The 14,296-nt window shown below is 42.2% G+C and overlaps 1 protein-coding gene across 6 annotated transcripts in view; it reads right to left on the bottom strand.

The window, feature by feature from the left end:
- The window catches only part of LOC125453247 (neutral amino acid uniporter 4-like), a 223,857-nt gene that overhangs the window by 165,154 nt on the left and 44,407 nt on the right, over positions 1 to 14,296 (bottom strand). For all 6 annotated transcript variants that reach the window (XM_059646545.1, XM_059646544.1, XM_059646543.1 and 3 more), the window contains 2 exons: positions 6,279 to 6,374; positions 2,069 to 2,153 (listed from right to left, as the gene is read on the bottom strand). In XM_059646545.1, coding sequence (XP_059502528.1) covers positions 2,069 to 2,153; positions 6,279 to 6,374 — 181 coding nt within the window. The remainder of the gene's footprint in view (positions 1 to 2,068; positions 2,154 to 6,278; positions 6,375 to 14,296) is intronic.

Raw genomic sequence — 14,296 nt, 5'->3', positions numbered from 1 at the left:
GGTGGGATGCTCTTCGGAGGGTCGGTGTGAACTTGTTGGGCTGAATGGTGTGTTCCCACACAGTGTAGGAATTCTACGATTCTATAATCACAACAATACTAAAAAACAGCCCCAAGACTTTTTAGGGCAAATCATGGAGTTTTTATTTTAAAAGAGATGTCTAGAGATTTACACATATCATATCAGAGACTTCAGTGCAATACATTCAGCATATGAGAGAATCCTTACATTTGGATTGTTTATTTGGATTTTAGTAAAGTGTTCGACAAGGTTCCACATGGTAGACTGAATAGTAAAGTTAGATCACATGGGATTCAGGATGAACTTCCCAGTTGGACACATAATTGGCTTCACGGCAGGAGACAGGGAGTAATGATAGAGGGTTGCTTTTTGTATTCAAAGCCTGTGACCAGTGGTGTTCCACAGGGATCGGTTCTGGGCGCCTCTTTTGTTTGTCATTTACATAAATTATTTGGATGAGAATGTACAAAGCACACAGTTAGGAAGTTTGCAGATGACACCAAAATAGTGAATAAAGATTTTCTAAGATTATAAAGGGATCTTTAAGAAATGAGTCAATGGCCTGAAAAATGGTAGACAGAGTTCAATCTGGGTAAATGTGAGATATTGCATTTGGTACAACAAAGAAGGATAGGGCTTACGCAATTAATGGCTGAGCCTTTGGGTAGTGTTGTAGAACAGTGGCACCTAAGAGTGCAGGTAAATAACTCTTTGAAGTTTGCATCACATATAGTCAGAGTGGTTAAAAAGGCAAATGGCACGCTTGCCTTCACTGCTCACTTCTGCAAGTATAGAAATTGGGAAGTCATGTTGAGGTTGTACAGGACACTGGTGAAGCCTCTTCTGGAATACTGTGTCCAGTTCTGGTCGCACATTTGTAATAAAGATATCATTAAGCTGGAAGGGGTTCAGAAGAGATTTCCCAGGATGTTGCTGGATATGGAAGTTTTGAATTACAAAGGAAGGCTGCACTTTTTCCACAGGAGTGTAAGAGATTGAGGGGTGACCTGATAGAAGTTTATAAAATAGAGAGGGAGAGATAGAGTTAATGGTGGTTGTCTTTTTCCTTGGATGGGGGATTTCAAGACAAGGGGACACATTTTTAAGACAAGGAGAGACAGATTTAAGAAAGACATGAGAAGCAATTTTTTTCCCCCCCACAGTGGGTAGTTGCATGTGAAATGAACTTCCAGAGGAAGTGGTGGATGTGGGTAAAATTACAACATTTAAAAGACATTTGAATAGGCACATGAATAGGAAAGGTTTGGAGAGGTATGGACCAGGAGCAGGCAGGTGGGGTTACGTTAGTTTGGGATTATGTCTGGCATGGACTGGTTGGATCAATGAGTCTGTTTCTGTTCTGTATGATTCTTTGGCTTTATGTGCATGCTACTTTGTCACGCGGGGCTTCCGGTCAGAAAATAATGAAAAAAGGTAATAAACCGATTCAAATTATACCTATTATATGCATCAATTTTAGGTTAACCTCTTCTTATACAATTACTGTCTTTCTATAGTCTGCTTAAACATCAGTGGCAGTTCTGATGTTTAGATTAGATTAGATCAGATTAGATTCCCTACAGTGTGGAAACAGGTACTTCGGCCCAACAAGCCCACACCGCCTCTTGGAGCATCCCACCTATACCTGTTCCCCTATAACCCACACACCCCTGAAAACTACGGGCAAATTAGCATGGCCGATCCACCTAACCTGCACATCTTTGGACTGTGGGAGGAAACCGGAGCATCCAGAGGAAACCCACGCAAACACAGGGAGAATGTGCAAACTCCGCACAGACAGTTGCCAGAGGCTGGAATTGAACCCGGGTCCCTAGCGCTGTGAGGCTGCAGTGCTAGCCACTAAGCCATCGTGCCGCCCTAATGTAAAATGTAACAAACCAGTTTGACATTCTATGCAGTAAAAAAGTTGTGTAACTTGTTACTAAAAGATGGCTGAAATGAGTTGTCTTCAGCTTTCACACAGAGTAAATCAACTCTTTCAACTTCAGTTGTTGGACTTCATTTTAACTGTTCACTTATAGCTCACCTGTTTCACGTTAGCAGCAAGGAAAACAAAATAAACTGAGCAAAATCCCAGTTGTGTAATGACGAGGAAGAACTCAACAGTCACCCTAAAAAGAAAGGTACATCAATGTCAACCAAACAGATCATAATACAGGTAGGTTCTTTACCGTTCATGTAACAAATAGAAAGAGCAAAACAACTCATATTTATACAGCATTTCCATGAGCCAGGGACAGTGCAAACCATTTCAGTCAATGCAAAAAATTTAGCATGCACTGCATAGTCTCTTTTTGCAATGTAAGGCCAAATGGCAACATGATCTCATGAAACGGCAATGAGCTCATTTGTTTTCCATGATATAAACCAAGGAATAAATAATGGCCAAGACGCAAGAAGACCTCCTTGCCTGCCTTGGAATATTGTTACGGGATATTTTACTTCATCTGAGGCAGACTAAGGAAATTCTAGTTGAGAGGCAAATTGTTGATCATCTGGTCTTTTCCAATATTTATAGGCATCCATTCATTACCAGCCTCCATTGTTGTGCCACCAACGAACAAAATAATGGTTTGAATAGTCTTTCATTCAATAGGTGACACATTGTTCAAAAGGTTAAGATGAAGGCAGATCCAAAGAGAATATCAACTCATATTCTACCAAATAAGTAAGAGTAATGGTATAAAGTGCCTTCACACTTCATAGGTGGCAGAGTTCAAAAATCAAAAGAAAGCTCAAGGAAATACAAAGATCCATCAATATCTGAAAAGATGGGTTAACATTTCAAGACAAGAAAGAGACCCAGGAGAAGATGGTGCATATTAAAGAATTCTGAAAATGTTCTGCAAGTACATCTATCAAGTTAATCCAGACTTACAACTCAACCACGCCTAACATGCACACAGACCTCCAGCTGTGACACTGTATCTTAAGCCCAAAATCACAGCAACACACCAAGCCAAATAGATTTCCCTGCTATACACATATTCCATGTGCTTACCTTATTAAATCCTTTCAATAATCTAGCTGTACAGTCAATTACTACCATATAGATGGCATGCAAGATGTGTGCAAAATCTGATGTGGCCAATGTACTTCAACTAGTTTGCACAAGATGGCTGCAAACTCAAAACATGCACTAACTCCAAAATGATTCACCAATCAGAAATCTTTGAAATGATTTGTGGGCAACATGAGTAGGAAAAATATTAAACAGAAGCTCTTTCTTGAATTCAGAATTAATGCAATCACTCAATTACATGTGTCACCCTTTCATTTTTCCCTTCTCAAAGATACTCAAAGCCATAAAGACACTACCTAGTAGCATGAAATACATATTAGATTGGAAGGGATGTCAATAAGTGGTCTTTCTACAATTCAGCTTTTTCCTAGTTTTGCTCATTGGTATATAAACACTGCAGTCAGAAGCCCTGAGAATGATAGCACCATAGGGAACCCTAAATCCAGCTAACCAGCATGGTTACCTAGAAAATGTGAACAGTGAGCATGACATGGTGGCAAAGTTTGAAAAGTAACAGGTGGTGGGGGCAGAAGAGTCAGGATTTAATAGCCAAACGGCTATATTCATGCCATCTAACATGCCCTGCACTTCCAGGAATTCTGGCATTTACCAAACAATTAACACTTTATACTGATACATACATTTGACAAGAAAAAGACACACTGCCTCTTGGCTAACAACAGCTGGTGAACTGGTAGACAGTCAATCAAGCAACTTGATAAGAGAATTGGTGGCATTTTTGAACTGAGCATGTAAAGGCTGAACATAACAATGATCTTCAAGGCTATGAAATGAGTTGCCACTGTGATTAAAACTGTCTGCTGTCACCTTGAGGAGACTGCCCAACATTGCACTTAACTTTGTAAAGAATGTCAAAGTTCCTTTAAATATTGCAGATATAAAACTAGAGTTAACGTTTCAGTGACCCTTCTCTCCACAGATGCTGCCAGACCTGCTGAGTTCCTCCAGCAATTTCTGTTTTTGTTTCAGATTTCCATCATCTGCAGTTTTTTTTATTTTATTTAAATGATCAGGTATTTGCAGCAACAAAAAAAAACAGATGATATCTTGAGTATCTTGCAGTTGTAAGCACCTTTCTAGCATAAGTTCTTGGGAGAAAGAAAACGTGCCTGAGAATATAAAGTCAAATCTCAACACTTGAATCGGTGAAACTCTACCATCACCAAATCACACTTATCACATAAAGCCAGTACTTCAACAAAAATACCCCGTGTCAAGGATCTCTATTTGAGATTTAAGGCTCCTATGCCTTATAAAGACAATCAGCTCAAATCCATCAACAGCATGTGTGAAACTGAATTCAACAAATCTGACTGTTCATAACTAGTACTAGAAAACTAATAAAAGAAAACTAATGTCCTCAGGGAGGGAAAATTTTTGATTATAGATTTAAAGAACAACAAGGTTGACTCAGAAAAATCGTACCTGGAAAAGCTAGAAGCTAGAAATGAACTGATTCTGATAAAACAAAGCTTGCCAGTACCCCATACTAGAATTAATTAAAATTAACATCTTGGCCTGTATCCCAATTACAACACAGTTTCTCACCCTCTATCATATTAAATTTTCATGTGGCGATCATTCACATGGAAAATCAATAGCTGCCTGGTTTATAAATAATATGGGGAAGTCAGTGATGGAGCAATAATGTATTCAGAGGCCCAGGTTAACAGACTGAAATCCCATCAAGGAAGCTGGTGGAATATTAATTCAATTGATGGATATGGAATCAAAACTAAACCTCAGCAATGGGAGTGATTAAACTTTCATCAATTGTCGTAAAATACAACACCTTGTTCACTAATATCCTTTGGGGAAGCAAATCTGCTGTTCTCGCATCATCTGGCTGATATGAGACAGTGGACTCAGCAATGTGGTTGATTGTCAACTGCCTTCTTAAATGGTCTAAGAAGACAACCAGTTTAAAAGGGCAATTCTGAATGAGCAACAAATGTTGGCCTTACCAACATCATGCATATTCAGTGAAACAATAAAGAATCAACTGAGCAAAATTTTAAATAGCACAAAATTATTTCCTCTGGGCTACTGTTCAAAATATTAAATAGCCTATCAATGTAGTTCCTCTCAACAACACATTGCCACCACCTCCATTCTAAAACTACCAGATAGATCATAACTGTCAAATTGCAAAATAAAGAAATAGTATTTGCAATTGTGTTACTTTAAAACACAACATCCAGTTGTATTCCATCCCCCCACCCCAGCGATCAGGTTAACAGTACATAATATGAAGTACAGAGCCAAGAAAACCAGTGGAAAATGTCTGTCATTCACTAGATTTATGTTTTTCCAGTTTTTCCAGACTCTAATAGCTTATACCTTCTAATTCAGGCAGCATCCCAGTAAACATCTCCTGCACCCTCCCCAAAGTCTCCACATCCATCCTGTAATGTGGCAAGCAGAATTTAACGCAATTCTCTAAGTGTGACCTAACCAAAGTCTTCTAAAGTTGTAAGATGACATCCTGATTCTTGTACTCAAAAGCAAGCAAACGGCATGCCTTCTCTACCACCCTATCTACTTGCGTGGCCACTTTCAGGGAGCTGTGAACTTAAACCCCAAGATCCCTCTATACATCAATGCTGTTCAGGGTCCTGCTATTAACTACATAATTTTCCTGAACATTTTCTCTCAAAGTGCAACACCTCATACTTAACCAGATTAAACGCCATCTGCCATTTCTCCACCCATATCTGCAACTGATCTATATCCCACTGTATCCTTTGACAAGTTTCTACACAATCCACAACTCCACTGATCTATGTATCACCTGCTAACTTACTAACTCACCTATCTACATTTTCATCCAAGTCATTTATATATAATCACTAACAGCAGAGGTCCCAGTACAAATCCCTGCAGAACACCTGTAAGTCATGGACCTCCAGCCTGAGAAACACCATTCCACCACCACGCTCTGCCTTCTATGGGCCAGCCAATTCAGAATCCACACATCCAAGTCACCACGGATCCCATGTATGTTAAACTTCTGGATGAGCCTACCATGAGGGATCTTCTACAAAGCCTTACTAAAATCCATGTAGACAATATCCACTGCTCTACCCTTATATATATATATATATGTAGAAAGAAATGTTAGTATAAGGATCTAATTGTGACAGGGTAGTAATTTCTGGAAATTGAGTGTTCAATTATATGCCATCAATTTTACCTTCCCCATGAAGCCTTGTTTCGAAGATATAAGAGTGGTCCTTGTTCCAAAGCAAATGTGACTGTGTCACCATAACTCAGGCCTTGCTTTTGAAATCTGCAAGTAAAACAAAAACAAATTGTTACATATTAGCACTGCAACATATAGAACATAGAATTCTACAGCACAGGAATAGGCCCTTCAGCCCACAATGATGTGCCAAACACGATGCCAAATTAAACTAATCCCTTCTGCTTGCCCATGGTCCATGTTGCTCTATTCCTTACATATTCACATGCTTACCTAAAGTCCGATTAAACGCACCAATCATATCTGCCTCCACCACCGGTCCTGGCAGCATACTCCAGACTCCTGTCACTCACTGTGCAAAAGATTTGCCCTACCTGGACATCTCCTTTGAAATTTCCCCTTCTCACGTTAAACACATGCCCCCTAGTATTAGACATTTCAACTCTGGGTAAAAGGTTTTCACCGTCAACCCTACAATTTTATAGGTGTCTATCAAATCTCCCTTCAGCTTCTGATGCTTAAGAAAAAACAACCCCAGTTTTTCCAGACTCTAATAGCTTATACCTTCTAATTCAGGCAGCATCCCAGTAAACATCTCCTGCACCCTCCCCAAAGTCTCCACATCCATCCTGTAATGTGGCAAGCAGAATTTAACGCATTTAACGCAATTCTCTAAGTGGGAACTAACCAGAGTCTTCTAAAGTTGTAAGATGACATCCTGATTCTTGTACTCATAAAGGCAAGCAAACGGCATGCCTTCTCTACCACCCTATCTACTTGCGTGGCCACTTTCAGGGAGCTGTGAACTTAAACCCCAAGATCCCTCTATACATCAATGCTGTTCAGGGTCCTGCTATTAACTACATAATTTTCCTGAACATTTGCTCTCGAAGTGCAACACCTCATACTTAACCAGATTAAACGCCATCTGCCATTTCTCCACCCATATCTGCAACTGATCTATATCCCACTGTATCCTTTGACAAGTTTCTACACAATCCACAACTCCACTGATCTTTGTATCATCTGCTAACTTACTAACTCACCTATCTACATTTTCATCCAAGTCATTTATATATAATCACTAACAGCAGAGGTCCCAGTACAAATCCCTGCAGAACACCTGTAAGTCATGGACCTCCAGCCTGAGAAACACCATTCCACCACCATGCTCTGCCTTCTATGGGCCAGCCAATTCAGAATCCACACATCCAAGTCACCACGGATCCCATGTATGTTAAACTTCTGGATGAGCCTACCATGAGGGATCTTCTACAAAGCCTTACTAAAATCCATGTAGACAATATCCACTGCTCTACCCTCATTAATCACTTTTGTCACTTCTTCAAAAAATTGAGTCAAATTAGTAAGACATGACCCGCCCCACTCAAAGACATGATGACTGTCCCTAATCAGGCCAAGAATTTCAAAATGCACGTTAATCCTAAGAATTCTGTCTAAGAGGTTCTCAATTACCAATGTGAGACTCGCCTGTCCACAGCTTCCTGGATTGTCCCAATTTCCTTTCTTGAACAGAGGAACGTCATTAGCTACTCGCCAGTCCTACGAGATCTCTTCAGTGGCTAATGAGGATACAAAGATCTTGGTCAAGGCCCCAGCTATCTCCCCTCTTACCTCTCTCAATAGCCTGAGGTAAATACAGATCGGTTGGTAACTTGGGCAGAGGGATGGCAGACGGAGTTTAATCCAAAAAAAATGTTAAGCTCATGCATTTTGGAAGGTCTAATCCAGATGGAAAATGTACAGTAAATGGCAGAACCCTCAACAGTATTGATTGGCAGAGGGATCTGGGTGTACAAGTACACAGGTGGCAATGCAGGTAGAAAAGGTAGTCAACAAGGCATGTGGCATGGTTGCCTTCATTGGCTGGGACACTGAGTTTAAAAATTGGCAGGTTATGTTGCAGCTTTATAGAACCTTGGTTAGGCCACATTTGGAATATGGTGTTCAATTCTGGTCTCCACATTACCAGAAGGATGTAGTGGCTTTGGAGAGGGTACAGAAAAGATTTACCAGGAAGTTGACTGGTATGGTGGGCATTAGCTATGAGGCGAGGTTGGAGAAACTTGTGTTGTTCTCACTGGAATGGAGGTTGAGGGGCAACCTGATAGAGGTCTACAAGATTAAGAAGGGCATGGACAGGCTGTTCAGTCAAAGCTTTCTCCCCAGGGTGGAGGAGTCAGGTACCAGTGGCCGTGGGTTGAAGGTGCGAGGGGCAAGGATTAAAGGTGATGTACGAGGCACGTTTTTTTTTAAATCACAGAGGGTGGTGGGTGCCTGGAATTCGCAGCTGGGGGACGTAGTGGAAGCAGATACTGCAGTGACTTTTAAAGGGCGTCTAGACAAATATATGACTAGGACGGGAATAGAGGGATAAGGTCCCTGGAAGGGTAGGCGGTTTCAGTTATGATGGGTAGTATGTCAGTGCAGGTTTGGGAGATAGAAGGGCCTGTTTTTTTGTTGCTTATACCATTGGACCCTGGGATTTGAATCAAGCTTAAAAGCCTGATTTGGCCACATCTGGAGTATTGCGTCCAGTTCTTGTCACCTCATTACAGGAAAGGTGTAGAAGCATTAGAAAAGGTGCAGAGGAGATTTACCAGGATGTTGCCTGGAATGGAGGGAAGGTCTTACGAGAAAAGATTGAGTGCACTAGGGCTTTTCTCTTTAGAACGACAAAGGATGACAGTTGACTTAGAACATAGAACATGGAACATTACAATACGGTACAGGCCCTTCAGCCCTCGATGTTGTGCCGACCTGTCATACCGAACTCAAGCCCATCTAACCTACACTATTCCATGTACGTCCATATGCTTGTCCAATGATGACTTAAACGTACCTAAAGTTGGCGAATCTACTACCGTTGCAGGCAAAGCGTTCCATTGCCTTACTACTCTGAGTAAAGAAACTACCTCTGACATCTGTCCTATATCTTTCACCCCTCAATTTAAAGCTGTGCCCCCTCGTGCTCGCCATCACCATCCCAGGAAAAAGGCTCTCCCTATCCACCCTATCTAACCCTCTGATTATTTTATATGTTTCAATTAAGTCACCTCTCAACCTTCTTCTCTCTAATGAAAACAGCCTCAAGTCCCTCAGCCTTTCCTCGTAAGACCTTCCCTCCATACCAGGCAACATCCTAGTAAATCTCCCTCTGCACCCTTTCCGAAGCTTCCACATCCTTCTTATAATGCGGTGACCAGAACTATACACAATACTCCAAGTGCGGCTGCACCAGAGTTTTGTACAGCTTCACCATAACCTCTTGGTTCCGGAACTCGATCCCTCTATTAATAAAAGCTAAAACACTGTATGCCTTCTTAACAGCCCTGTCAACCTGGGTGGCAACTTTCAAGGATCTGTGTACATGGACATCGAGACCTCTCTGCTCACCTATACTGCTGAGAATCTTACCATTAGCCCTGTACTTTGCCTTCTGGTTACTCCTACCAAAGTGCATCACCTCACACTTGTCTGCATTAAACTCCATTTGCCACCTCTCAGCCCAGCTCTTCAGCTTATCTATGTCTCTCTGTAACCTACAGCATCCTTTGTCACTATCCACAACTCCACCGACCTTAGTGTCGTCTGCAAATTTACTAACCCATCCTTCTATGCCCTCATCCAGGTTATTTATAAAAATGACAAACAGCAGTGGACCCAACACTGACCCTTGCGGTACACCACTAGTAACTGGTCTCCAGGATGAACATTTCCCATCAACTACCACCCTCTGTCTTCTTTCAGCAAGCCAATTTCCGATCCAAACTGCTATATCTCCCACAATTCCATTCCTCCGCATTTTGTACAATAGCCTATTGTGAGGAACCTTATCGAACGCCTTGCTGAAATCCATATACACCACATCAATTGGTTTACTCTCATCTACCTGTTTGATCACCTTCTCAAAGAACTCAATAAGGTTTGTGAGGCACGACCTTCCTTTCACAAAACCGTGCTGACTATCCCTAATCAATTTATTCTTTTCTAGATGATTATAAATCCTATCCCTTATAACCTTTTCCAACACTTTACCAACAACTGAGGTAAGGCTCACTGGTCTGTAATTACCAGGGTTGTCTCTACTCCCCTTCTTGAACAGGGGAACCACATTTGCTATCCTCCAGTCATCTGGCACTATTCCTGTAGACAATGACGAGTTAAAGATCAATGCCAAAGGCTCGGCAATCTCCTCCCGGGCTTCCCAGAGGATGCAAGGATAAATCCCATCTGACCCAGGGGACTTATCTATCTTCACCTTCTGAAGGATTTCTAATACCTCTTCCTTGTGATCCTCAATCCCACCTAGTCTAGTAGCCTATATCTCAGTATTCTCCTCAACAACATTGTCGTTTTCTAGAGTGCATACTGTTGAAAAATATTCATTTAGTGCTTCCCCTATCTCATCTGACTCCACACAACTTACCACTACTATCCTTGATTGGGCCTAATCTTACTTTCGTCATTCCTTTATTCCTTAAATACCTATAGAAAGCCTTAGGGTTTACCCTGATCCTATTCACCAACAACTTCTCATGTCTCCTCCTGGCTCTTCTGAGCTCTCTCTTTAGGTCTTTCCTGGCTACCTTGTAGCCCTCAAGTGCCCTAACTGAGCCTTCACATCTCATCCTAACATAAGCCTTCTTCTTCTTCTTGACCAGACAGATTCCACCTCCTTCGTAAACCACGGATCCCGCACTCTACAGCTTCCACCCTGCCTGACAGGTACATATTTATCTAGGACACACAGGAGCTTTTCCTTGAATAAGCTCCACATTTCTAATGTGCCCATCCCCTGCAGTTTCCTTCCCCATTCTATGCTCCCTAAATCTTGCCTAATCTCATCGTAATTGCCTTTTCCCCCAGCTATAACTCTTGCCCAGTGGTATACACCTATCCCTTTCCATCACTAAAGTAAACATAACAGAATTGTGATCGCTATCACCAAAGTGCTCACCTACTTCCAAATCTAACACCTGGCCGGGCTCATTACCCAGTACCAAATCTAATGTGGCTTCGCCCCTTGTTGGCCTATCTACATACTGTGTCAGGAAGCCCTCCTGCACACTCTGGACAAAAACTGACCCATCTATAGTACTCGAACTATAGTACTCGAACTATAGTGTTCCCAGTCAATATCTGGAAAGTTGAAGTCCCCCATGGCAGCTACCCTGTCTCTCTCACTCCTATCGAGAATCATCTTTGCTATCCTTTCCTCTACATATCTGGAACTATTCGGAGGCCTATAGAAAACTCTCAACAGGGTGACCTCTCCTTTCCTGTTTCTAACCTCAGCCCATACTACCTCAGTTGACGAGACCCCAAACATCCTTTCTGCAACTGTAATAGAGGTGTGCAAAATGATCAGAGGTATAGATAGAGTAGACAGCCAGAGACCTTTTCCTCAGGTGGAGGTAGCTTTTACGAGGGGACATAGTTTTAAAGTGAAAGGAGGTAGATATCAGGCAAACGTCAGAGGTAGGTTCTTTACTCAGAGCATGGTAGGGGCATAGAATGCATTGCCAGAGGGTAATGGAGTCGGCCTCATTAGGGGCATTTAAGTGGCTACTAGACAGGCATATGGATGCTGGTATAAGGTAGCAATGGAGGTTTGACAGACCTTAGGTTTAGGGTAAAAATTCAGCACAACATCATGGGCCAAAGGGCCTGTACTGTTCTATGTTCTTAATGCTCTTCAAGACCCAAAACTAATTTCCTGAGCTTAAAATGCCCTAGCATATTAGCAGGCCCCACACAAATCTCACTATCCTCCGTATCCTTCTCTTGGGTGAATAGCGACACAAAGTACTCATTTAGGGTCTTTCCCACATCCTCTGTCTTCAAGCACAAGTTTCCACCTTTATCCTTCAACCTCGAGTGATCCTACCTCCTCCCTAGTTATCCTCTTATTTTTAACGTATGTAAAGAAAAGCCGTGGAGTTCTCTTTAATCCAACTTACCAAGGCCATTTCAAGGCCCCTTGTTCTCAGAATTCCCTGTTTGAGTTTTTCCTGCTTTCCTTATATTCCTCACGAGCCCTGTCTGATTTTAGCTTCCTAAAGATTGCGTATGCCTTCTTGTTAACTTCTGACTAAATTCACAACCTCCCTTGTTATTCAATGGTCCAATATCTTGCCATCCTTGTCCTTCCTCCTTCCTGCAAAATATCACTCCTGAACTCTCATCAGCAGGTCTTTAAATAAGTCCCACATGTCAAATGTGGACTTGCTAGATAACTTCTCCTCCCAACACACTCCGTAGCTCCTGTCAAATACGAACATAATTTGCCCTCCCCCAACTTAGTACCTTTTCACAAGATCCTGACATCCTTATTCACAGCTATCTTTAAACTTAAGGCGTTGTGATCACTGTTTCCAAAATGCTCTTCCACTGAAAGGTCAATCACTTGGCCAGGCTCATCAGCCAATACAAGGTCCAGTATAGCCCCTTCTGTAGTTGGGCTATCCACATACTGCTTCGAGAAACTCTCTTGGATGCACTTAACATATTCTAATCTGTCTAAGCCTCTTGCTCACAGGGAGTCCCAGTCAATACTGGGGAAGTTAAAGTCACTCAGTGCAACAACCCTGTTGTATTGCATCTTTCCATAATCTGCCTATATATTTGTTCCTCAATGTCCCGGTGGCTGTTCAGAGCCTAATATATAATTCTATCAGAGCGATTGCAGCCATCTTATTTTTGAGCTCTATCCATATTGCCTCAATGGCAGGGTCCTCCAATGTGTCATCTCTGGGTGCAGATGTGACATTCTCCATGATTAGTAATGCAACTCCTCCACTTATTTAACCTTCCTCTCTAATTTATCTGAAGTAACAAAACACTGGAACTTTGAGCAGCCAGTCCCATCCCTCTCTCAAACAAGTCTTGTGATGTCCACAACATCATAGTCCAACATAGTGATCCAGTCTCTAAGCTCAACTGTCTTACCTATAATACTCTTTGCATTGAAATAAACACACTTCAGCCCATTCCTGTCTCTGCGTGGCCTTCCTTTCTGACTTACTGGTCCTACCTTCCTCTCAATTCCTCCACTGGCTGATCTGCTGAATCGGTTCCCAGCCCCCTGCCGCTCTCGTTTAAACCCCCTTGAGTAGCACTAATAACCCTCCCTGCAAGGACACTGGTTTCCGTCCATTGTGCATGCAAAATGTTCCTCTTGTACAGGTCACCCCTGATCCAGAAGAGGTCCTGATGATGTAAAACCCTGCCCCCACACAAGGTCCTTACACTTGCATTCATCTGTCGTTTCTTTCTATTCCTTCCCTCATTAGCACATGGCACTGGTAGTAACCCAGAGATTACTATCTTTGAGGTCCTGCTTTTCAGCCTCTTTCCTAAGTCCCTGTACTCACTCTGCAGGGCCTTATCCCTCTTTCTACTTATGTTGTTGATCCTAATGTGCACGACAACCTCTGGCTGCTTATCTTCCTGCTTAAGAATTTCATGCAGCTGTTCAGAGACATCCCTAACTGTGGCACCCAGGGAGGCAACACACCATCTTGGAGTTTCAAATGCAGCCACAGAATCATCTGTCCATAACCCTAATTAGCAATTCTCCTCCCACTGTCGCTCACTTGGACCTTGCCAAACCGCACTGTAGAGCAGTCTGTAGTGGTGCAATAGGCCTGGCTGTTGTTGTTATACTCCCTTGACAGGCTATCCCTCCAAAGGTATCCAAAACAGTATACTTGTTAGAAAGGGAAATAGCCAAGAAGACTCCTGCACTACCTGCAGGTTCATCACTGAACTGCAGCTCTTCAGTTTCCAACACATCACAACATTGCCAGACTCAAAACATTTTGTACCAGGCCCCAGCAACTTCATCTGCCTCCTTTCAGCATTCTAGAATAGATTCCATCAGTTCCACAGGTCTCGTATACCTTAAGATTTTTCAACACACCCAAAAGCTGCTTCCTTTTTTATATTGACATACCCCAGGATATCAACATACCCTTCCCAGGACT

The sequence above is a fragment of the Stegostoma tigrinum genome, chromosome 6 (genome assembly GCF_030684315.1).
Source record: "Stegostoma tigrinum isolate sSteTig4 chromosome 6, sSteTig4.hap1, whole genome shotgun sequence".
Lineage (NCBI taxonomy): Eukaryota > Metazoa > Chordata > Chondrichthyes > Orectolobiformes > Stegostomatidae > Stegostoma > Stegostoma tigrinum.
Note: the sequence above shows the minus strand (reverse complement) of the source record. Positions and strands in the feature narration are given on the sequence as shown.